We start from the raw sequence: 25060 nt of genomic DNA, 5'->3' as shown, positions 1-25060 counted from the left end.
AAATTCCCCTCACCTTCAGTAGTGGATGGAGTTGGACCTCAGTAAAATATATCTTTCAATTCTTTCCTGCCTATAAGGGATGTTCTCTTATTCATTAACCTTGTTTAGTAGTAGATCGTAGCTTTATTATGGTATTAATAGAAGCTTTAATGTATTTTTTTCTTTTATTTTAATATATTTTTGACCTTTTAAATCTGCACTTTCTTATAGTCATGCAAAAGAAATCCTGCATTGTTTGAAAGAGAAATACTTTAAGGAGATACAGAATATAGAGGTTGATGGCCAGAAGCTCGAAGCCCCCCAACCTCTTAACTGGTAAGCCTATTTTGCTATGAGATTTGAAGCTTTGGATATACATAACGAATGGCAGCACAATGGGATTTCCACCTCACTGGTCTCTGTATAGTCCATGGCAGTCCTGCAGCCAGGCACTGATTCATGTTGCCTGTGGATTGGGCAGCAGGAATCGACTGACAGGTCCCCTTTAAAGAATCTGTCATCAGTTGGAGCATGGTCAACTGGCCACATCATGGAGTATTGGCCTCAGAGCTGACCATAACTTATGTCCTCATTCATTAAGACTGGCATTTTATACACCGTTCTCAATGAGGGCTGTGATAAATTCATTAAGAAACGCTCACATCGTATCAGTGGCATGCGCCTCACCAGAAATGTTACTCCAGTCAAGGACTGGAGTAACATTCCTGTAATAAGAGTTGCTGCCATTTTTGATGGATTTAATGGGCGGGCGTAGCCACAGCCTGGATTCTTCCCAGCTTTGTCAATTATGCCATAGCTGCCCGAATCTGGTGCCAAAAGTTGCATAATTTTTGAACCACAGAGTTGCGTAAATATTTAGTGACTTTTCAATATGTTTTACGATATAAACACTTTGATCCCACTGTTTAAATTTTTTTAAAATTTCTCCTCTGTTACAGAGACATTAACTTGTAAAGACTGTTAAAATTTGTTTTGTTCAAGGGGGCTGTGTAATTATACTGTTGCATTGTTTTGACAATCCATAAGCAGAATGCCAACAAAAAAAAACAACAACTTCATAATCCGGCCATAATGCGCTTAAAATAATATTTTATTAACTATGATGTAAAACAGGGGTCCTCCAAATTTTTTGAAACTGAGGGCCAGTTCACGGTCCCTCAGACATTGGAGGGCCGGAATATAGTAAAAAGAAAAAAAAAACCTATGAACAAATTCCTATGCACACTGCACATATCTTATTTTGAAGTAAAAAAACAAAACCGGCACAAATAAAATATTTAAAACGAAGAAAAAGTAAAGTTAAATCAACAAACTTACTGGTATTTCAATGGGAACTATGGGCCGGATTTTGGCTAATGAGATGGTCAATGTCCGGTTCCATATTTATCACTGCTAGTCGTAACAAGTGAAGCAATTGTTCTCTTTCTTGATATCACGGATTTCTAGGGATTCCAAACTGCTATTAGTAAAATACCTATATATATATATACCAATATATATATAAATATACCAATATATATATAAATACCAATATATATATATACAGCGCTACAAACACAATATACCAGCAATAAAATTGACCACACAGAGACATATAGACTGCACTGCCCACAATGCAGTCGGATCAGTGCCCATCAATGCAGCCTTGCCAGTCAATATACTTTCAGCCTCACCAGTGCCCATATTAGTGGAACTCTGCTTTTACCTCAGGCTCAGACTGGTGTGGTGTGAGAGTCACCAAAAAGGCAGGTAAATGTCCCCAATAGGCAGCAATACTCCCAATAGGCAGCATAGGTCCCAATAGGCAGGTAAATGTCCACAATAGGCAGCATAGGTCCCAATAGGCAGGTAAATGTCCACAATAGGCAGCATAGGTCCCCAGTTGGCATGATAGACCAGACCCAAAACAAATCAGTACTTGCCTATATCCCCTTCTGCTCTGAAGAGGCGCCCTCTCAACTCCGTTTTCTTCTGGCACAGGCGGCATGATGACAATCACGCTGTCTGTGCTGCATGCGGAGGGCCGCGCGTCACCTTTCCTCGCCGTCTCGTCGTTCCACCCGCGATTACAGGGCCTTCCGGCATTGAACTGTAGTGAAGTTCAATGTCGGCCAGGCCCAGGGGCCGGATAAATGTCCTCGGCGGGCTGCAGTTTGAGGACTCCTGATGTAAAACAAGAACATGATCTGTATTAAAAACAAGGGAATCCACAGTTGAAAAAAATGGTGGAAGCGTGGACCAGAGAACAATTATACAGTGTGAGGGAAAAATGCAAAATTGATATGTATGAATAACTACAGTAGTACAATAAATAAGTAGACACAACAGCACAGTGCATGATATAAGATCACACAAAAATTATATACTGGGTGTGGGTGAGGAATACAATACAAATTTTTTTTACACACATCTCCAAAAGTTAATAGTGAAAAAAAAAAATTACATAGCCTTATAGCTGCTACTTGGGTAACAACTGCTTTATTTGCATGTGAAGTTTATATGATTTGGCACTATGCACTTTATGGACCCATGTGACTCTTTATTTACATGAATATATTTTCCTTGTTTTTAATACATATCATGTTCATATTTTACATCATAGTTAATAAAATATTATTTTAAGCGTATTATGGTCTGATTATGAAGAGTTTTTTTTTTTGTTCTTTATGTCCCTCCACCCCCCCTATTCCCCACAAAAGCTTAGAGCAGGTTTCTCAGTGTGAGACATGACAAACGGTCGGCCCTCCTCACGGATCTCATTGCAGAGCTGTGTGTGATTACGACGTGCCAGGAGTAGAGAGAAGTGTGATAACCTACATCTCACAGCAGTACAACAGAACTGAGCGATGTCTCATTACAAACATGACTGGCCTGAGGGGAAAGCTGACCGTCTGTGTAATGGCACTGATCTGTGCTACTCCCAGCACTTTGTAATCCCACAGCTTTCCAGTTAGACCAGTCTGTCATTACATGTTTACCACTGACAAACCTGCTGTAAGCTTTTGTGGTGGTTTGTTCTTTTTTTGTAAATTTTGTTCTCCTGTATGTTGCTGTCTACTTATGATTGGTCAAATTCATGCAGTGGCATAATTACTTGCCCCCTAGTTAAAAAAAAAAAAAAAAAATCTCTGGTAATCCCCCATGAGTTTTAACCTATTCTTCACAAGGTAGTATCTCTGCAGCAGAGAGGAAAACTAAAAACTATGGCTTTTGATTCATCTAAAGCTTTTACCCCAGAATTGCAAAGTGACTTATGGCCTTTTATGGTCAGCTGCGACAAAGTGGATGGGGCGTGGTGGCCACTGCTCGTCGAATTCATGACGAGCGGCGGCATTCACTATGCCACAAATCTTACTCCAGCAAGGAATGGAGTAAGATTTGTGGCTAGACGTACACTGAGGTGCACGCCACTCGTCCAACACTCCTGACTCTTTATGAGGCATTTGCCTCTTAATGAATTGTGAGCCTCGTTCTCCACATTGCCTCCTCATTTAGACTGATGTGAAGATCGACTGTTTTGATTAATCGGGGTTTATTATATTCATTTTTGCAGCCACTATTTCATGATTCTGCCAGTTTAACATGCTGAAACTGGCAGAAGGCCCTCTTTAATGGTTGGAAGCATTTTTTCCCTCTTATATAGTAAGGTTTTAAGTTACATTCACTGGTTAACCCCTTTATCACCTGTCTACAGGATAAGTGATAATTTACAGATCGGTGAGGGTCTGACCACCAGGACTCACTGACCAGCAGAAAGGGTCATTTTTATCCTCGTTAGAATGAATGAAACAGAAGTCATGGGCATTGCTGCTCTATTCTAACGAGGATGAAGGTTCCCTGTTCTTTCGGTGCTTGTCTTAGCAGTCTGGCCCCTGTCGATCTATAATTTAGCACCCCTCCCTCACTCAGATAGGTAGTTAGTTTTCTTCTCTTCACAGGAGAACCCCTTTAACATTATGTGTGTACGAGTGTTACTAATGTAAATTGAGTTCCTGCAAACTATATAATGTTTATTTTTTATATAGCGCTAACATACATACTCCTCCTAAAAATACTCCTCCAAAATGCTATGTAGGAGTAATTTTGCTCTGCTGTAAAATGTAGCTCATCCTGTGGATGTCCGTGTGTACTAACACATATTGGTAGGTATTGAAATTCCATTGTATTGTAGTGAATGGCGTTTAGGTTTAACGCCAGATTCATCACACAGATCCGCTCTTTTTCCAACACTTTTATGTACTGTACGTTCTTGTAGAATAATGTAATTCTGTAGGCCTTGGAGGCACAGCAGTGTAATGTTGCAGTGTGTACCCCCTTAGCTCAGACTAAATGTCCTTTACCCTGCACATAGGTACCCTGATGAGCTTGCCTGGCACACGAACCTGAGCAGAAAGATAATTCGCAAGTCCCCTGAATTGGAGAAATTCCATCAATTTCTTATTAGCGAGACCGAGTCGGTAAGTTGGTATCCTAGGAGCTTTTCTTATTCTGTTGCAGACTTTTTGTAAAACTTCTAGAATTTTTTCTGATGTACCGTATATACTCGAGTATAAGCCGAGATTTTCAGCCCAAATTTTAGGGCTGAAAGTGCCCCCCTCGGCTTATACTCGAGTCACGGTAGCGGTGGGGTCGGCAGGTGAGGGGCTGAGGGCGCTGGGGTATACTTACCTAGTCCCAGCGATCCTCGCGCTGTCCCTGCCGTCCCACGGGCTTCGGCGCTGCAGCTTCTTCCCCTCTTCAGCGGTCACGTGGGACCGCTCATTACAGAAATGAATAAGCGGCTCCACCTCCCATAGGGGCGGAGCCGCTTATTCATTTCTCTAATCAGCGGTGCCGGTGACCGCTGATAGAGAAAGAAGCTGCAGCGCCGAAGACAGGAGGGGACAGCGCGAGGATCGCCAGGACTAGGTGAGTATGTTATATTCACCTGTCCACGTTCCAGCCGCCGGGCGCCGATCCATCTTCCCGGCCGGCGCCTCCATCTTCCCGGCGTCTGCGCTCTCTGACTGATCAGGCAGAGGGCGCGATGACGCATATAGTGTGCGCGGCGCCCTCTGCCTGATCAGTCAGAGCAGAGACGCCGGGAAGATGGAGGCGCCGGAACGAGACGCTGGGAGCTGCAATCAAGGGAGGTGAGTATGTGTTTTTTTTTTTTTATTGCAGCAGTAGCAGCGGCAGCACAGATTAATGTGCAGCATCTATGGGGCACAGTGAACGGTGCAGAGCACCGTATAAGGCACAGCTAGGGGGCACAATGAACGGTGCAGAGCACCGTATAAGGCACAGCTAGGGGGCACAATGAACGGTGCAGAGCACCGTATAAGGCACAGCTAGGGGGCACAGTGAACAGTGCAGAGCACCGTATAAGGCACAGCTAGGGGGCACAGTGAACGGTGCAGAGCACCGTATAAGGCACAGCTAGGGGGCACAATGAACGGTGCAGAGCACCGTATAAGGCACAGCTATGGGGCACAGTGAACGGTGCAGAGCACTGTATATGGCACAGCTATGGGGCACAGTGAACGGTGCAGAGCACTGTATATGGCACAGCTAGGGGGCACAGTGAACGGTGCAGAGCACTATATGGGGCACAGCTATGGGGAAATATGAATGGTGTAGAGCACTATATGGCACAGCTATGGGGAAATAATGATCTATTTTTATTTTTGAAATTCACCGGTAGTTGCTGCATTTCCACCCTAGGCTTATACTCGAGTCAATAAGTTTTCCCAGTTTTTTGTGGCAAAATTAGGGGGGTCGGCTTATACTCGGGTCGGCTTATACTCGAGTATATACGGTACTTCTATCACAAATATACAAACTTCATCTTATCGAGGCTTTAGGGATAGCCTCAACGCAAAGATTGTCAAGTCGGATCTTCTAAATGGATTATTTCTATGCAACATATTTTGTTTTTTAGGGTAATATAAGTCGCCAAGAAGCAGTCAGTATGATCCCTCCTCTTCTTCTTGGGGTCCAGCCACATCACAAGGTAAGATGCACTCAAGAAGAGAATAGTGATCCCTTAGTGCCGGTGCCAACTTTGACCTTAACAACCAAACCACATTTATCAAAAATTTTGAATAAATTAGCTGTTCTCGTCTTTGAATGCTTACACATATAAACCAGATTGTCATCCCACACCAAAAACAACCCATATGTTTACTTTTATATTACCATCATTTTCAGAGTTTTTTTTTTTTTTTTACTTTGTTAGGTATTTGCCATTCCCTTTGAAGTGACTTTGAGGGCCCTATATATGTATTGGAACTTTCTCAGAAGTGATACCATTTCAAAAACTGCTCCTCGCAAATTAATCCAAACTGCTGTTAGGAAATATTTTAATTCTTCAGGTGCTTCATAGGAATTAGCACACCGTGGAATGGAAAAACAAAATTACATTTTCTCCAATAAAATGTTGCTTTAGCCCCCGATTTTTTTATTTTCACAAAGGGTAAATGGATCCCACTATTTTGTTACACAATTTCTCTCGAATCCAGGAAAACTGCATGTATAGTCAAAATCTGTTGTTTGGGAACATGGCAGAGCTGAGAAGACAAGAAGTGATAACTGATTTTTGGCTAGAATAGATTGCGGACACCATATCACATTTGTTGGGCCCCTGAGAGGCCAAAACGGGCTAATTGGCTAAAAAAGACCCTCCTTCCCCCTTCTATAAGTAACTGGGGGGTTTGATGTCCCAATGTTTTTTGTTTTTTTTTTTCTTTTTGTTTGTTTTTTTTAATTCATTAAAATATTGTAATGGGAGAAAGTAGATCATACAATTTGTTATGCAAGTTCTCCCGAATATGTTGATATGAAATGATGTAGTAATATGCCATTTTGACTTAAAGGGGTTGCCTGGTCCAAACCAATAAGACTGCAGACTTATAAATTCCCCCAGTGCACGCACTATGCTCTGGGGAATTTGTCATTTTTTGAGCCAGGAACGGTTATGATGTATGAGTTTTACATACTCCCGGGAATAATCCATCTAGTGGGCGAGGTCGCGCTCCATACACTTGTACTGAGCGAGGTCGCGCCCCATCTAGTGACTAGTTTGGAGTGAGGCCGTGCCCATTATTCGGTCTCTGGCCAGGAGTACGTATAACACATACATACCCTCCATTCCCAGTTTAGACAGCAGCGAATCCCCCCTCCCAACGCACAGCACTGGGTGAAATTCATAAGTCTGCAGTCAGATGGTGATTTGGACCGGACAAACCCTTTTAATGTCATTCTATTCTATTGCTTGCTTTTACTACTGACTGTTTTTCACTCCTAGATCTTGGACATGTGCGCAGCCCCAGGTTCTAAAACTAAGCAGCTCATTGAAATGTTGCATGCCGACATGGATATTCCTTTTCCTGGTACGCCTGACCTGCCCTTCCTTTATCTCTACCTTGAGGTTGTTTTCTGAGTTGTATAGTTTAATACCTGCATTTTCAGCCATTATTTAGTCACATCCCAGACTGGCTTTTAAATGGAAATACTACAGTATGTGATAGACTAGAGGCTGTAAGGAGGAGAATTGGGGAAACCTAATTGGCGCAGAGCTCATGGCTTCTGCATCCCACTGGGAAGAGCCCATCAAACAGAAATAGGAAGACTTAAAAAGTATGTAAGATGATGGGGGGAAAAAGATCCAATAAACTGTTTGGCCACAAGTTTTAAAGGGAAAGTGTAAGAAGCATCTACATCACCAAACCATTTATATGTATCACGAGTGTGTCACGTCCTCCTGGGAGATATGGGGTTAGAAGATCACTACATATTGTGAATCGCAGATCTTCCATTTAGCCTGTGTGTTTACGTCCCATATTAAATGGATTTGGTTTCCTTTGGTGCCGAAGAGGTTAACAACACTTTCTATGCTGGTCAGAAACTTGTAGCTCCATTTTCAGCTACTTCTGATCTGTCATTACCTCTACCTATAAAACCTGGCCAGATCTTCTCCGTCTTTCCAATGAAAACTCTGCTTCCTAGCTCCTTGGAGACGCTCTGCTGAATAGATCGTTGTTGCTACTGAAGATTGTTGCGTGCTGTTTTGGTGTGTATGCTTTCCTCATTGTCCTATTCCCATTTGCTTGGTACATTCCTATCCTTCCCTATATAGCTATTTACCTTTGGTGCGTGTTCGTTGCTTTCTGTTATCCCTGTTTTGTCTTTGTATCTTGTTCACATAATTCTGTCTTAGGCCTCATGGGGTAGAGGAGGGGACAAGTCAGGGTTTAACAGGAGCATAGTAAGGTCAGAGACAGGGCCTCTCTTCCTTCAAGAGTACCCCTGGGACAGCGATAGTTGGGGTTCCAGGGACCGTCTGAGGCCCCCTTTCCATACTAAAGACCATCACATCATGACAATATAATTGTGTAGCCCTTTTAAATGATATGCAAGTTAATACAGATATGACCCCAACGCTATGGTCGAGCAACGAGAAATTGCATTTTGAAGTTGTATGTGTATGTATGTATATATATATATATATATATATATATATATATATATATATATATATATATATATATATATATATATATATATATATATATATATATATATTTCTCATTGCTTTGGTGGTCATAAAGGGATCAATGTAGCAATCTTTTAAGCTGAATCTGCCATGCCGCCACACACTTTTAACCTGCAGATGTGGTGTTAATATGCAGGTTGATGGCGTTTTAAAGCTGCCCAGCCACCGCACTGACTGAGAACCAACTCTACTGATGCAGTCATGAGCTGGCTGTCAGTCAGTGCCGAGGTGTGATTAACACTGTTGCTCACTGTATACTAAGAGGTGACGGAAGCCGCACCACTATGACTGACTGAGGCTGCTGTGAGAAATAAAGTTAATTTGCTCTCTGTAGTCAGGCTTTCAGTGCGGCATCCACACAGCTTTAGAATGCTGTTAACCCGCTGATTAACCCTACGTCTGCAGGTTAATAGTGTTTGGGGACATGGCAGGTGCCCTATAAAGACAGTCATCTAAATGGTTTGGGGACATAGAAGTTTATCATAGGTTCCCTTTGAACTCCAGACTGTTCATGAGTCGGAAAGCTTGTGGCCACCTGAGTGCCGGCATTCTCTGTATTGCCCATCTGTGTCAGTCACTCGCTGCTGAGCGGGGAAGCGTTCTTGCTCATATGCAAGGTAAAATCTCTTACTGTGTTGTTTGGCATAAAAACTGGTATTTGGGGAATGACATTTTAAGAACCTGTTTGGTTCCATATACAGTACGTAACTTAAAGTGTGGCTTTCTATTTCAGAGGGGTTTGTCATTGCCAATGATGTGGACAACAGGCGGTGTTACCTGTTGGTTCATCAAGCTAAGCGGCTCAATAGTCCTTGTGTCATGGTTGTGAATCATGACGCCTCCAGCATTCCCCGGCTCCTGGTAGAAAATAACGGCGAGCGTGAAGTTTTGTTTTATGACCGAATACTGTGTGATGTGCCGTGCAGGTATTTCTAGGTTCTTTTTGTATGTCTGTCAGTTCTCGATACCAGTGGCTCATCGGTGGCATCAGCATTATCTAGCTACATCCATGGTTAATCCGCTGCTGTCAGGGCAATGGCACAGGAAGAACGATTGCCTGACTTTTTTGCGGGATGACTTGCAGTTGTCTGGCACCATTCATTCTCCCATATGCCGTATGTCTTTCCATCTTCCTAGACCTGTAACGTTTTTATATATCCGTCAGTGGAGCTGTTTGAGGGCTTGTTCTTTGCGTGGTGAGTTGGCTGAATAGAAGAACGCTTCAGTACCTTGCAGAGTTCATGGTGCTGCTGGTTATTTCATTTTGTAACGTTCCTTTCTTGGGCAAAGCAGAACCTACCCAGAGATATAGAATTGAAAGCTTTATATTTATATTCCTTTTTAAAGCCATTTCTGATTTTTGCAATAGTAATACATTTGCATCAAATGAGTAATGTAAACTTTCCCAATTATATACAGCAAGAATGATATAAAAACGACATTGTACCGTAACGTTTGCATCTATGCATGTACGGTGTATTCATTATACTTTGCATCACAATGCTATCTCTAAAATCCAGCGTGTCCCTCTGTTCTTCTCAGTCCTGACATCTTACAGCGTGATTTAGGTGGAGATCTGTTGTGAAGCTCTGGTCACAGTGGGAGATCTGCTTCCCTTCCTGATAATGACACATCGGATGCTTGTCTGACATTACGCACCATTTGCCCATTTTGTGCAGCTGCTATTGTCTATTTGCTCATTTCCAAGCTGTGCAAACCCTGTAATGTATGTGTTCATTCTTAATTCTACCCATGACTGCCACAGTAATTCATCCTTGTGCATTAGGTCTGACTATTGTCTCGGAGCATTTTCCAAGCCATGTCTAGTTGTTGACCTTTTTTTTTTAGTCTAAGGGTACCGTCACACAGTGCAATTTTTATCGCTACAACGGCACGATTCGTGACGTTCGAGCGATATAGTTACGATCTCGCTGTGTCTGACACGCTCCTGCGATCAGGGACCCCGCTGAGAATCGTACGTCGTAGCAGATCGTTTGAAACTTTCTTTCGTCGTCTAGTGTCCCGCTGTGGCGGCATGATCGCATGGTGTAACATACATCGTATACGATGTGCGCATGGTAACCAACGGCTTCTACATCGCACATACGTCATGAAATTATCGCTCCAGCGTCGTAGATTGCAAAGTGTGACAGCAGTCTACGACGCTGGAGCGATATTGTTACGATGCTGGAGCGTCACGGATCGTACCGTTGTAGCGATGAAAATTGCACTGTGTGACGGTACCCTAATGTTCTTTTACTGTACAACCAGCGAGTAGACCTCCTGCGGTGTCCATCCAGATTTCACAGTGATGCCCTCTTTCTATTACAGTGGTGATGGGACTTTGAGGAAGAATATTGATGTTTGGAAGAAATGGACGACTTTAAACAGTTTGCAGCTGCATGGGTAAGTGCTCCCTGTAAAAGGTTTGAGAATGTTGTCCACCACTGCAGACAAATTATTATATTTATGTGAATACATGCATTTGGGGCTAAAAATCATTTTTAGGCTATGTGCACACATTCAGGATTTCTTGCAGAAATTTCCAGAGAAAAACCTGAAATTTTCTGCAAGAAATCTGCATGCGTTTTTTGCGTGTTTTTGGTGCATTTTTTTTGCGGATTTTTCCGGACATTTCCCAATGCATTATATAGTGGGAAATCCGCAAAATTAATGTACATGTTGCGTTTTTTACCGCGATGTGTTTTTTTTTTTTTGCGGAAAAAAACGCATCCTGTGCACAAAAATTGCGGAATTCATTCTAAATGATGGGATGCATAATGTATGCTTTTTTTTGCGGTTTTATAGCAAAAAAATGTGAAAAAAACATGAAAAGTCCGCCCCTTCCTCCCCGGACATTACAATGGGGCACCGGATGCGTTGAAAAACTGCAAAACCTCCCCCATTGCTCATTTATTTCACAACGTGCGTCGGTACGTCGGCCCGACGCATTGCGACGGGCCCGTACCGACGCAAGTGTGGAAGTAGCCTTAGTTGAGACAAGAAAAGTTAGCTCCTCCCCTGCAGTATACACCCTCATGCTGGCTTCCAGAGACCCAGTTCAAGCTTAGTGTCCGTAGGAGGCACACTGGGTCTGCTATTCAAACTAGAACTTTTACCTTTTGGATTTTTTACTATTTAACCTTTCTACCCGGACGAAGGGGCGACGGAACCTTTCAAGGCTCCGATCTCCCCGAACCAACAAGAGGCGAGCACGGTGTTGCCTCTCCGTATCCTCTCCTGCGATGTGGGATGCCACTGCCTGGGCTGATTCTAGGGGTGACGGGCCCCTTCAAGGGCAACGATCTCCCCCCTCCCTTAACAGACGAGCACTGGAGTGTCACCTCCACATATCCTTTTCTGCAAACAGGCCTATTGCCGGACATTTTGCCCTGCCCACCAGGTCTTACCCTTGGATGATCAGAGGCACTCTACATTGTGGCGTCCGTGCAGTTCCCACTGCATCACCACTGAAAAGAGTGGATGATGGAAGGAGGCGGATGGTTCCTCTCCACCCCACTTTCAAGGGGATGGTGGATGGAGGCTCCCCCAACCCTGCACCGTCCTATCTACCCCGGGCACAGCTCTGACCTGCGGCATCTGCAATCCCCTTCATTTTGGGGTAAGTGCCACCGGGAGGGGTCGTTTTCTGGCAGGCTTAGGAGGGCTTCATGGCTGCAGGGTCCCCGCAGGGCTCCACGGATCTTTCTCGGTGGTGCGTGCCGCCGCAGCCAGAAATTTAGTCCCTGGCTTCGGCCTTTGTGTGGGCCGCATCCCGATAGGCCCCGCCCACGCTCGCATCATTCCAGCGGCTCCGCCCACAGACCTGACGCTTCTCGCTCTATGCGAGACTACCCCCCCCCAAATCTCGGCAGCCATCTTCCCTGCACACACCGCTGTTCTAGCCGCCTTTTTCTGCACATGTCAGCATCCCTGGATGGCGGTCTTCTCCCGTACTCAGCACGCGCCGCCTCATGTTATTGCGGGACACAGGACCTGGGTAAGGGTTAGGTGCTTCCCTGCAGTTTTACCCCTCATAGCTTCCACTAGCAGCGTTTTTACTTATATTGGGGTACATCATGTCGCAGTCAAGGGCTAAAAAGGCTACAAAGGTTCATACCACCTTTTTCACTGCGTGTACCACCTGCCAGGCTCCCCTCCCCCGGCCTCAAAGCTCACCTCTCTGCTCAGCCTGTGATGCCCAATGTGCTCAGGAGCTCTCCGCCGCTACCGACCCCAGTGTGTCTAGCCCCCGTGAGTGGGCCGCGTCACTGTCACAATCCATGTCTTCGCTGGCCAAAGCGATTGAATCCGTTCATGACCCCTCTGGGGAGCGGGGCACTCGTTTACCTGGGTTAAGAGACCCCTTACTTACAGGGGAATCATCGGCCAGCAGGGGCCGCTCTCACCTGAAGGAGGTACGGACATCCAAAAAACGGATCCGCAATACCTCTCTTGAGCATTCACCACGCCATTCAGCCTCTGGTAGCTCCACTTCTCGCTTACCCTCTCCAGGGGTTCGCAGCGATCATGACTCTGAGTATGAGTCTGAGGCGTCTTTGGACCCGGATTCTCCGGAGTTTCAATCGACTGTGGATTCCCTCATTGAAGCTGTCAATCATGCGCTAAGGTTGATGATGACCCAAATTCCGCTCCGGATCATGCGGTATCTTTTACAAGAACCAAGCGATCCAATTGGGTGTTCGCCTCTCATCCGGATTTCTTAGATATAGTCCGGCGACACAGGGAGAAACCGGATTAGCGCTTTACGGGTGAAAAGGCCCTGGGATTGAAGTATCCCTTTTACGCAGATCTTGTTAAAGATTGGACGGAACCTCCAACAGTAGATCCTCCGGTATTCCGTTTGGCTACCAAAACGCTTTTATCTGTACCTGTGGGGCTTCAATTAATCCCACAGAACGCCAGATAGATTCCCTGGCTCGCTCAGTATATGAAGCCTCAGGTTCCTCTTTATCCACTTCCTTTGCAGCGGCATGGGTAGCAAAAGCAATGGTTTTCTGGGCAGATGCCCTTGCAAAATCTATTCAGGACCAGGCTCTTCTGTCTGAGGCGGTGGATCTTGCCAAACAAATTGCTATGGCTGGAGACTGTGATGTATGCGTCTTTAGACGCACCAGACTGTGCGGCAGTTGCTGCCTCAACGCCGTCACCATTAGGAGAGCACTATGGCTTAGAGAGTGGAGCGCGTATTCCTCCTCTAAAAAGTCTCTGATTTCTCTGCCTTTTCAGAGCGGACGTCTGTTTGGAGAAAAATTAGACCAGCTTATTTCCGATGCTGCAGGAGGGGAAAAACAAATTCCTCCCACAGCACAGGGCTAAAACTGCTTTTCAGCGTCAGCAACATTTTTTCTTTCGGCCCTTTCGCAATAGCCCATTCTGGTCCTCCTCCACGGCTTCCTCCAGATCAGAATGATCACCACGTACAGAGAGAGAGACTCTCTGCCCTCATACAGGCCGAATCAGTCCTGGCGAGGTAAACCTAGGCAACCCAGAACCAAGGAATCCAGGCCCTCCAGATTTCCTTCACAATGACTCGGGGAGTTTTCCGGTCGACACCACCAGAGTAGGCGGACGCCTGCTTCTTTTTCAACATGTCTGGCTTTCCGTCTTCCACGACGAATGGGTCAGAGACCTGGTGTCTTCTGGTTACAAAATAGATTTCTCCACCTCCCCTCCGGCACGTTTTTTTTTTCCCTCTCTTCTCCCAAGTTCAGGAGCTCAGTCTCGCACCCTTCACCGCGCCATCGAATCTCTCCACCAAAGTGGAGTCATTGTCCCAGTTCCAGAACACGAGAGATTCAGAGGTTTTTACTCAAACCTCTTCGTCGTTCCAAAAAAGGACGAGACGGTGCGCCCTATTTTGGATTTAAAGCTCCTAAACAAGTATGTAAAGGTCCGGCACTTCAGGATGGAATCCCTCCGGTCGGTCATCTCCTCATTGGAGAGAGAAGAGTTTCTAGCATCAATAGATATCAAAGATGCTTATCTCCATATCCCAGTCTTCCCGCCACATCAAAGGTTCCTGCGTTTTGCCATCCAGGAGGACCATTTTCAATTCACGGCCTTACCCTTCGGCCTTGCCACTGCGCCCACGGTATTCACAAAGGTCATGGCGGCGTTATGGCCATTCTTCTCTCCCGAGGAGTGGTCGTGTTGCCATACTTAGACGACCTCCTGATCAAAGGTCCGTCCTATCACGTCTGCGAAGCAAGTGTCCGCATTACCTTGGATACCCTTTCACTCCTGGGCTGGCTGATCAACTTGGACAAGTCCTCCCCCGTTCCAGCCCGACGGATCTCCTTCCTAGGCATGATCCTGGACACGTCCAAGGGGCTGATCCTGCTTCCTCGGTCTAAGGCCCAAGCGCTTCAGCAGGTAATCCGGACGCTTTGTCGTCCCTTTACTCATTCCATTCGGTTTGCCATGAGGATCCTGGGAAAAATGGTGGCCGCAGTGGAAGCGGTTCCCTTCGCTCAACTGCATCTCCGCCCCTTACAACAGGCTCTGCTGGACAACTGGGACAGGAGTCCCTTATCCCTCGATCGGCCATGTCCTCTGCCCCCGTGGATCAGGCAAGCGCTCAAATGGTGGACTTTGGCATCATCCCTCAGCCAGGGGAGGTGCTTTCTCCCAACCCACTGGCTGGTGGTGACTACCGACGCCAGCCTCCTCGGTTGGGGAGCGGTATTTCGCCACCACACAGCCCAGGGGCGTCGGACCATTCGGGAGTCGAGACTTCCGATAAACATCTTGGAGATTCAAGCGATCAGATTTGCCCTGAGACGATTCCACTTCCTCCTCGCGGGTTACCCTATTCGGATTCAATCAGACAACGTCACAGCTGTGGCGTACATAAACCATCAGGGGGGGACCCGCAGCAGAGCGGCGATGCGGGAGGTCTTCCACATTCTCCGTTGGGCCGAGAACAACTGCTCCATCATTTCCGCAGTGCACATTCCGGGCGTCGAAAACTGGGCGGCGGAGTATCTCAGCCATCAGGGCCTCGCCTCGGCAGAGTGGGAACTCCATCCGGAGGTCTTCCAGCAGATTTGCCTTCGCTGGGGAACTCCGGACGTGGATCTGATGGCGTCCAGACTGAACGCAAAAGTTCCCAACTTCATAGCACGTTCTCGGGATCCCCAGGCCATTGGAGTGGACGAGTTGATATCCCCATGGCACCGGTTCCACTTCCCGTACGTGTTTCCTCCGCTTCCTTTACTACCGAAGGTAATCCGAAAAATCAAGATGGAAGGGGTTCCTTTGATTCTAGTTGCCCTGGATTGGCCTCAACGCGCATGGTACGCGGAGCTCGTTCAATTCGTAGCTGACGTTCCTTTGCGGTTACCAGACTGCCCAGATCTGCTTCGCCAAGGGCCGATCTACCACCAGAGCTCAGGGGCCCTACGTTTAATGGCTTGGCTGTTGAAACCTGGATCCTAACTCAAGCTGGTTTCTCCCAGCAAGTCATTGCCACCATGATAAGCGATTGCAAGACCTCTTCCGATCGCATTTATCACTGCACCTGGAAAGCCTTCTTCTCATGGTGTAGGCTCCGTGGACGTCATCCTCTTGTTTTTTCAATTCCCTCCATTCTGGAATTTCTCCAGTCCGGCTTCGATTCCGGTCTGGCGCTCAGTTCTCTCAAGGGTCAGATCTCTGCATTATCAGTGTTGTTCCAACGCAAGATTGCTACTGACTTGCAAGTCAGGACTTTTGTTCAGGGGGTTTCCCACATCGTACCCCCCTATAAAATGCCCTTAGAGACTTGGGATCTCAATTTGGTCCTGGGTGTCCTTCAGGAGCCCCCTTTTCAGCCTCTGCAGGATGTCTCGCTGATTGTTCTCTCCTGGAAGGTTGCCTTCCTTGTGGCAATAACCTCTATCAAGCGAGTCTCAGAGTTGGCCGCACTGTCCTGCCGGGCGCCCTTCCCCACCAGGACAAGGTAGTCCAACTCCGGCCTTTCTTCCCAAGGTGGTTTCATCCTTCCACCTTAATGAAGATATCGTTCTTCCCTCCTTCTGCCCGCAGCCAGGACATAGGGTTGAAAAGACCCTTCACACCTTGAACATGGTGAGGGCCCTCAGGAGGTACATTTCTAGGACTGCCCCCTTCCGCATATTGGACTCCCTCTTTGTGCTCCCGGAGGGTCACAAAAAGGGTTTAGCCGCATCCAAAGCCTCGATATCCAGATGGATCCGATCAGCTATTCAAGAATTTTATCGGGTCAGGGGCAGACCAATCCCGGTGGGGATTAGGGCACACTCAACTCGGTCGGTGGGTGCTTTCTTGGCCATTCGACATTTGCAAGGCCGCAACATGGTCCAGCCTGCATACTTTCACGAAGCACTACAACGTTCACACTCAATCTTCTGCGGAAGGTGCCCTTGGCAGACGTATTCTGCAGGCGGCCGTTGTGCATTTATAGTCAGTTGGTACACGGAGTTATTTGGTTGTATTGTTCCCCACCCAGGGACTGCTTTGGGACGTCCCATGGTTCTGTGTCCCCCAATGTGGCAAAGGAGAAATAGGGATTTTTGTGTACTCACCGTAAAATCCTTTTCTCTGAGCCACTCATTGGGGAACACAGCACCCACCCTGTTAGCCTTATGGCTCGTTCTTTTTTTGGTTCTTGACTTACTCTGATATGTTGTACTCTAATATTATGTAAGATGTTGTTAATGATCTCCTGCTTTTACACTGAACTGGGTCTCTGGAAGCCAGCACGAGGGTGTATACTGCTGGGGAGGAGCTAACTTTTTTTTGTCTCAACTTAGTCTCAGCCTCCTAGTAACAGCAGCATAACACCCCATGGTTCTGTGTCCCCCAATGAGTGACTTGGAGAAAAGGATTTTCTACTTTACTCGTCTAGGTATCTCACACTAGTATTATCCGTTATATTTAAAGGGAATCTGTCAACAGGTTTTCGATACCTCATCTGAGAGTAGCCTGATGTAGGCAAAGAGACACTGATTCCAACAATGTATAACTTAGTTTACTGGGTGCAGCAGTTGTGACACAGAGTTTTAGATGTAGGCTGAAGCCTAGCTGAGAAATCTAACCGCACCCACACCAGGCTCTGTATGTAAATAGTTTATTGACAGTGAGCTGCTTATCAGAGGAGGAGACAGTTGGACTATCTCCTAGTGATTAAATCTTCATTGTATGTAAACGGCACACAGCCTGATAAGTGACATATTGTTGAATTCAGTGTTTTAACTCCTACCTTATGCTGTCCTCAAATTACATACAGTGGGGAAAATAAGTATTTAGTCAGCCACCAATTGTGCAAGTTCTCCCACTTAAAAATATTAGAGAGGCCTGTAATTGACGTCATAGGTAGACCACAACTATGAGAGTCAAAGTGAGAAAACAAATTCAGAAAATCACCTTGTCTGATTTGGCAAGATTTATTTTTCAAATTATGGTGGAAAATGAGTATTTGGTCACCTAAACGACTTTGCAAGTTTTCCCACCTACGATCATAGGTACACTTCAACTGTGAGAGACACATCCAAAAATAAAAAACAGAAAATCACATTGTATGATTTTTGATAGTTAAATACCGTAATTAAATTGTATTTAAAGTAGGAATTGTCCAACAGCCGCGAGACAGACGTGTGGACTCGAACATATTTTTTTCCAGCATGCCAATGTCACGCTGTTAGCACACGAGCAAGTTCGGATAACGCCTTATCCCAGCACGTTCACTCATCAATAAAGAGGTCTCCTGATTTCCCCCTTTTGTGTTGTCAATTGCGTTTATTTTTTATGACTAGTAGACTTGGATATGTCATCCTTGTACCTGGAAAGGTGTAAAATGACTTTTTCTGCACAGCGGTTTTCCATAATAGCCCTGTACAAAAGAATTGCGAACAGACATTTGCTTTGTTCCTATAGATATTTGAGTGCTCTTATTATATTGAATAGTTATATAGAAATTGTAAAATGTCATATTGCTATCTGTACGGCAAACATGGAGTTAAAAACAGTTTGAATGTGATCAGTAACTGCACTAGAAATTAATGTTTCAAACTTTATTTGCATTGTTTTCCTTTTTTTTTTTTTTTTTTAAATCTTTATGGGTTTAATTCCCTCTTGTTGATGGGAAGTGTTGATTTATTAATTCATTCAGTTGTCAGTGGATAAGTCTTCCAGCCTGCAGTGCTGTTCTGCAAAAATCTTTTGAAATCTGCTTTAAGTTGTTGTTAACCTTCATTTTCCTTTTTCTAGGTTGCAGATTAGGATTGCTACCCGTGGAGTTGAACAGCTGGCAGAAGGGGGAAGGATGGTGTATTCAACGTGCTCACTGAATCCCATTGAAGATGAAGCGGTTATTGCCTCCCTGCTGGAGAAAAGCGAAGGCAAGGCCAAACACCCTCAGTGTTGTAAAGCAAAAACAGCTCATAATGACTGCAAAATGTGCCGAGGAAACGGCTGGAGCCATTAGCCGGTGTACAGAATGTTACCCTTGATATTCATGGATGTTATAGGTTTTGTAGGCCATGTTATGGGCTGAAAATCAATTGAATGCACTTTTCCGCATGATCCGTCTTTATAAGCAGGTCCCGATATTCTTCTAAATCCAACAACTTGCAGCGTCGGTATACAGATGTCAAACGGTATCAGTGGTGTTCAGCTGCGCTACTTAATTCTATAGTATCTTGGGTAGAGATGACATTGATAAAACAACCAGTAGACGACTACCGTTGTTTTGGGCACACTAGAAAATAAGTCACAGTTAAGACTGTTTTGTAGGATCGACATTTTAATACTTAAAGGGAATCTGTCACTAAGTATTTGCACCTCCATCTAAGAGAAGTGTGAGGTAGTGGCAGAGACCCTGATTCCAGCAAAGTCCCATTTACTGGGCTGCCTGCTCTGGTTTTGTTAAAATCACTGTTTTCCCTGCTCCAGATCTACCAGTTCTCTAATGCTGAGCTCTGCATAGCCCCTCCAACATCACTGATTGGCAGCTTACGCACAAAGATGTCAATCAGTGGTGGGTACTAGGTTGTAAGGGGCTCACGATATGGAGGACCGCATGGTAGCACGTTTACAAGTCCTCTAGTGATAATCTGCTGCTCATTAACAGTGATTTTATCAAAACTACATCAAGCCGCCCAGTAGGTGACACACTGTTAGAATCGGGGTGTTTCAGTGATAATTTTATTAAAGGGTTATTCCCATATTATCGGATAGTACTTGTAAATCTAAGCAATTTTATAATTTATTGCTTATTAAAATTTGCAGCCATTCTTGAAATGACTTGGAAACCGACCACTGCTAGATGGCAGAACATGTCCAGCGCTTACCAGCTCTTTTTCTATTGAGCTTGTAAGCGCTGTTTTGAAGCTGGCCAGGATTGTTGGAGCACACTGTAACCTCCTTAATCCTGACCAGTTTCAACCCATTTCCTACAAGCTTGAATGCAGCAGTGGTTGGTCTCCTGTAAGGAATAATGTTAATATTTAAAGAACGGCTGTAAATTTTAATAAGTGATACTTTGCAAAATTGATTTTATGTCTGGAAATATGTGAATAACTTTTTATAAAAGGGTTGTGCACTACTCAGCTCTTGTAATCAGCGACGGTGTCCTGTCCCAGCGGTGTAGGCACTGACACTCTCGGGGCTTGCGTGACATTGTCATGCAATCCTTGCTGCCAATTATAGCTGGCTTCTTTTTCTTCTCCAACAGACATAATTGACTTATGGAGGATTGCAGGTTCTCTCCCTTCCTCTGGATTTCTTGGTTTTGTCCATGGGAAAGGAGAGTGAAGTCAGCACTGATTGGCCACTAGGGATTGCGTGACATAACAATATCACGTGATTCTCGGGAGAGCCATTGCTGGCACCGTCCCAAGGGTGTGAGTAGTATTGGTGATATTATTTTACTGGGGGAAAACATGGGTATTCAGAAGTGGTTGTCGGAGTAGTGAATAACCCCTTTTAATATAGCAATCTGATCTAGATTTAGTAAAAATGATTGCTGTGTTCTTATTTGTTTAGGATCTCTTGAGCTTGCGGATGTATCCGCTGAGATTCCCGGCTTAAAGTGGATGCCTGGGATAGCCCATTGGAAGGCAAGTGGTTTTAGTTTCATGTTAATATGTGTGTGCCTATATAATATGACATATGTTCTGCAACCCGTGTACCTCGACTAGGGTTCCACTTTACTTTGACTGCTATTATCCCATTTATTTGCCCCCCACTCAGTTCCTCTGCCCCATAGAGCCATCACCTCTGCTCTGCTGTAATGTTTTTGCTGTGTTAGTTGCCATCAGCACTTGTACAGTAGAGGTGCTCATTCTGGGGCTACAAGAGAAGGGATTTTGGGTGGTCACCTCTGTCTGTTTGATGGTCGAAAGCCTAGAGGTTCATTGCTGCTCTTGGTAGGTTCTGTGCTTCCACAGCCATCCGTTAGGGAGTCTGAATGGGAAAATCTGTCACTGTACCAGTAATATATTGAAAAGCCTAAATAAAGACACAAACCTCTCTCTAACAGGTCATGACAAAGGAAGGTCAGTGGTTTGACAGGTGGGAAGATGTGCCCACGAGCAGACATACCCAGATCCGACCTACGATGTTTCCTAGGGATGAAATGAAGATGAAGGAAATGAACTTGCACCGCTGGTACGCAGCCGTCATTGCATTACTAGTAATAACATTAACCCTTTCCTGCTAGCATTGCTTTTTGAACCCACCCAGGAGCCAGAGCTTTTTTTGTTTTCTTTCTTTTATTAGTGCAATTTTGCATATATTGCATATATTATTATAATATTTTTTTTGAGGAGACCGATATGGCAGAGCTGGGGACCTCTATTAGACAGGGCAGCTGTCGTGATTATTGTCCAGGGCACCAAGCAGTTTAAATCCAATTCTGGCCATTAATCTCCAATCCCAGCAGTTGGACCCCGCTGTGTTTGTTGCACTTTTGAGCCCACTCCGTATTGGCATACAAATGTTGGGAAGGGGCAGTCCAGGACTTAACAAGTGATGACCTATCCATAAGATAGATCATTAATGAGAAATCCGTGGGCTCGGACACCTGAAAACACAGCAGCCCCATAAATGACTCTTCAGCTGATGCCGGGTAATTCTGTTTTAATCAAGTGAATGGAGATAAAGCTCAGCACATTGCCTCGGCCGCTAAGCAGTGTCTGGGGCTATGTCCATAGCATGCCATGTCCTGGACAACCCCTTTTGATAATGTTCTGTGAAATATGTTTTTTGTACGTGTGATTGATGTTGGATGCTAACCAGTCGTGAGTGCTGTGAATTGTTGTAACAAAGCTGGGAATTTCTTATTCCTCTTTAGCTTTTACCAAGCGGAAGTTCTTCTATCTCCATTATGTTGTAGTTCTTGGTTGAGTAGAACCACTGAGGATCCAGATGTTGTTTTGAACCCAAAACAGTTTAAGGGATATGCTGATCATTGCAAGACCTCAGTCCGGGGAAGTTGTGGGGCAGCTGGCTATGCTTTGCCGTGCTTGGTTGTCCTTGTCGTATGTTTACTGCTCTGGTCACAAAAGTCCCCCATTTTGTTAATTAGTAGTGGGACCCACAGCAATCTGACAATGATCCTCTCTTTGGTGGATAGATGGTAATTTATCTAGAATGGAATAAACCTGTATAAGAAATTTGTCGCCTTAAAAAAAAATAAAATAAATAAAAATAAACGAAACTCCTTAGACTACTATAAGAGACACTTGTTCCAAAGATGTCATTATCATGTCTGAATTCGCTTTCACGCGTCTGCAGTAAATCCTCAAACATCCATACTACATATTGAGATGAATCGTCTAGGCATTTACTTCTCAAAGCTTAGGAGACCGAGTGGTGAATTAGACCTGCTGGCTTACGCTGGTAGTAATTGCATTGTTTCTAGAGCACACAGTCGGGTATTTAATGATGGTAGAGAAAACACTGAATGAAGCCTCACTATTTCTTTGTCTTCAAAATCCACCTTGAAGGTAATAATAATCTTATTTCTTTAGCTCCAACATATTCCACAGCACTTCACAATTCAGAGGGCACTTGTACAAACAGTATCAGACATTGCAGAGTAGCACATAGTTCTACAATGTAAAGAAAGTGAGGACCCTGCTCACAGGAGCTTACAATCTTCTAAGGAAATGGGGAAGACCCAGAAGGTAAAACGTGCTTGTCGTGTATAGTCCAGCCATTATAAAAAAAATAAGGTTGAAGTAGAGCTAAGTGAGCCGGTCCGGAGCCAGTCTCTTATATGTCCAGATACAAATGATGGGACCAGATGATGAGAATTTAGAAAAGGAGAACCGGGAACAGTTAGATAGGTGAGGTGATTGGCCTGTCTAAAGTGATGTGTTTTTAGGACACATTGACAACCCTGGATACTGGAAATTAACTGGATTGTCTGGGGTAGCGCATTCCAGAGAATTGGTGCAGCACAAGAAAAGTCTGAAACGAGCGTGTGGACGTTCGCATTTTAACCCTAGATCATTAGCAGAACGGAGAGCAGTGGAGACAGACAGGAGATGTTGGGCGGTGCAGAATTAGAGAGCTTTGTGGTGTGATATGCTTGTTATATACTATAGCAGTCGGACAACCAGGGCAATGATTGGCACAGCGTGATGCAGCTAGGCTGAAACCTAATCCTGGCTGCTGCATTCAGGATAGATTGCTGAGGGGACAGTTTAGTAAAAGAGAGACAATTTATTAGAGAGTTGCGGTAGTCCAGATAGCATGAATCAGATCAGCAATAAAGCAGTGTGCAGATGTAGGAAGTGAAGGAAAGATGGGAGTCAAATATATCGCCAAGGTAGATGGGAGCGTGCGGTTGGAATATATGGTGTCTGTATTGTCATTTCATTGTGACATAATCTGGTGGTCCAGATACATGATCGGACACGCCAAATTATTATGCCAAAAAATATTTACCAAAACAAGTTAAGGGAAAGTGTTTTATCACCATTCTGATGCCATTTCCTTTTCTCAGCCTAAGGATCTTGCCACATCATCAGAACACTGGTGGGTTTTTTGTAGCAGTGTTAATAAAGAAGGCTCCTATGCCTTGGAACAGAAGGCAGCCCAAGGTAAGCCATAATAAAATATTGTGAATCTTTTATTTTTTAGAATCTTGTTGATTTTAGCTGAACATTTGTGTGTGTTGGGATTTTTCAACAATGACAACAGGAACTGCCAACCGTTTGTTTGCCATTTCTGAATTAAAGGGGTTGGCTGGACAAAATTAAAACTTTGCCCAGAGACCTGGATATGTGGGAAAAAAAATAACAAAGTTTGTCATAGTTGCCAACTGGCTCCCACCTGGATCTAGCACAGGCCTCTGTGGTCTGCAGTGACACATAAAGCACTGAAGTCACTGTTTCATCTGCCGCTGGAACACTTTGGCCTGTGATTTGGCTGCAGCAGTCTGGCACCTGGCGGAACGGTGACCTCACAGAGCGGCCTGTTTGATCTAGGTGGATGCTGGTTGGGGGAGTTTGACTTAGGCCGGGATCACACAGGCGAGAAATACGGCCGAGTCTCGCATGTTAATACCCGGAATTGCCGCTGTCTCTCAGGAGCGGAGCGTGCAGCTGCATGCTCCGCTCCTGAGTGACGGCGGCAATGCCGGGTATTAACATGCGAGACTCGGCCTTATTTCTGGCATGTGTGATCCCGGCCTTAATTTGAAATTCTTTACATATCCAGTCCCTTAGGAAAATTGTGTATGCACCAGGACTACCCCTTTTAACCTGTGTTCATATTTCATATATTTACCAGGAAAGCATATGCCAAACCTATGCATACTAAACCAGTGACCTAGTAGATAGAAAGTGTAATTTTTGGGGATGAGAGAGTTAAAAATGATGCGTGTCATTCCATACAGAGTTAGGCTGCCGTCACACTAGCAGTATTTGGTCAGTATCTTACATCAGTATTTGTAAGCCAAAACCAGGAGTGGAACAACTAGAGGAAAAGTATAAAGGTACTGTCACACTAGACGATATCGCTAGCGATCCGTGACGTTGCAGCGTCCTCGCTAGCGATATCGTCCAGTGTGACAGGCAGCAGCGATCAGGCCCCTGCTGGGAGATCGCTGGTCGGGGAAGAAAGTCCAGAACTTTATTTGGTCGCTGGACTCCCCGTAGACATCGCTGAATCGGCGTGTGTGACACCGATTCAGCGATGTCTTCACTGGTAACCAGGGTAAACATCGGGTAACTAAGCGCAGGGCCGCGCTTAGTAACCCGATGTTTACCCTGGTTACCAGCGTAAAAAAAACAAACAGTACATACTTACATTCAGCTGTCTGTCCCTTGCCGTCTGGTTCCTGCACTGACTGCTGGCCGTAAAGTGAAAGCAGAGCACAGCCACAGCGGTGAGTCACCGCTGTGTGACTCACCGCTGTGCTGTGCTTTCACTTTCACTTTACGGCCAGCAGTCAGTGCAGGAACCAGACGGCAAGGGACAGACAGCTGAATGTAAGTATGTACTGTTTGTTTTTTTTACGCTTGTAACCAGGGT

The 25060-nt window shown here is 45.1% G+C and overlaps 1 protein-coding gene across 1 annotated transcript in view; it reads left to right on the top strand.

The window, feature by feature from the left end:
• Positions 1 to 25060, top strand: part of NSUN2 (NOP2/Sun RNA methyltransferase 2) — a 39502-nt gene that overhangs the window by 2601 nt on the left and 11841 nt on the right. The window contains exons 3-12 of the mRNA XM_069730582.1: positions 211 to 315; positions 4352 to 4457; positions 5921 to 5992; positions 7286 to 7370; positions 9267 to 9459; positions 10865 to 10939; positions 18785 to 18915; positions 20561 to 20634; positions 21057 to 21184; positions 23529 to 23625. Coding sequence (XP_069586683.1) covers positions 211 to 315; positions 4352 to 4457; positions 5921 to 5992; positions 7286 to 7370; positions 9267 to 9459; positions 10865 to 10939; positions 18785 to 18915; positions 20561 to 20634; positions 21057 to 21184; positions 23529 to 23625 — 1066 coding nt within the window. The remainder of the gene's footprint in view (positions 1 to 210; positions 316 to 4351; positions 4458 to 5920; positions 5993 to 7285; positions 7371 to 9266; positions 9460 to 10864; positions 10940 to 18784; positions 18916 to 20560; positions 20635 to 21056; positions 21185 to 23528; positions 23626 to 25060) is intronic.

This window comes from Ranitomeya imitator, chromosome 6, assembly GCF_032444005.1.
Source record: "Ranitomeya imitator isolate aRanImi1 chromosome 6, aRanImi1.pri, whole genome shotgun sequence".
In the NCBI taxonomy this organism is placed as follows: Eukaryota; Metazoa; Chordata; class Amphibia; order Anura; family Dendrobatidae; genus Ranitomeya; species Ranitomeya imitator.
Note: the sequence above shows the minus strand (reverse complement) of the source record. Positions and strands in the feature narration are given on the sequence as shown.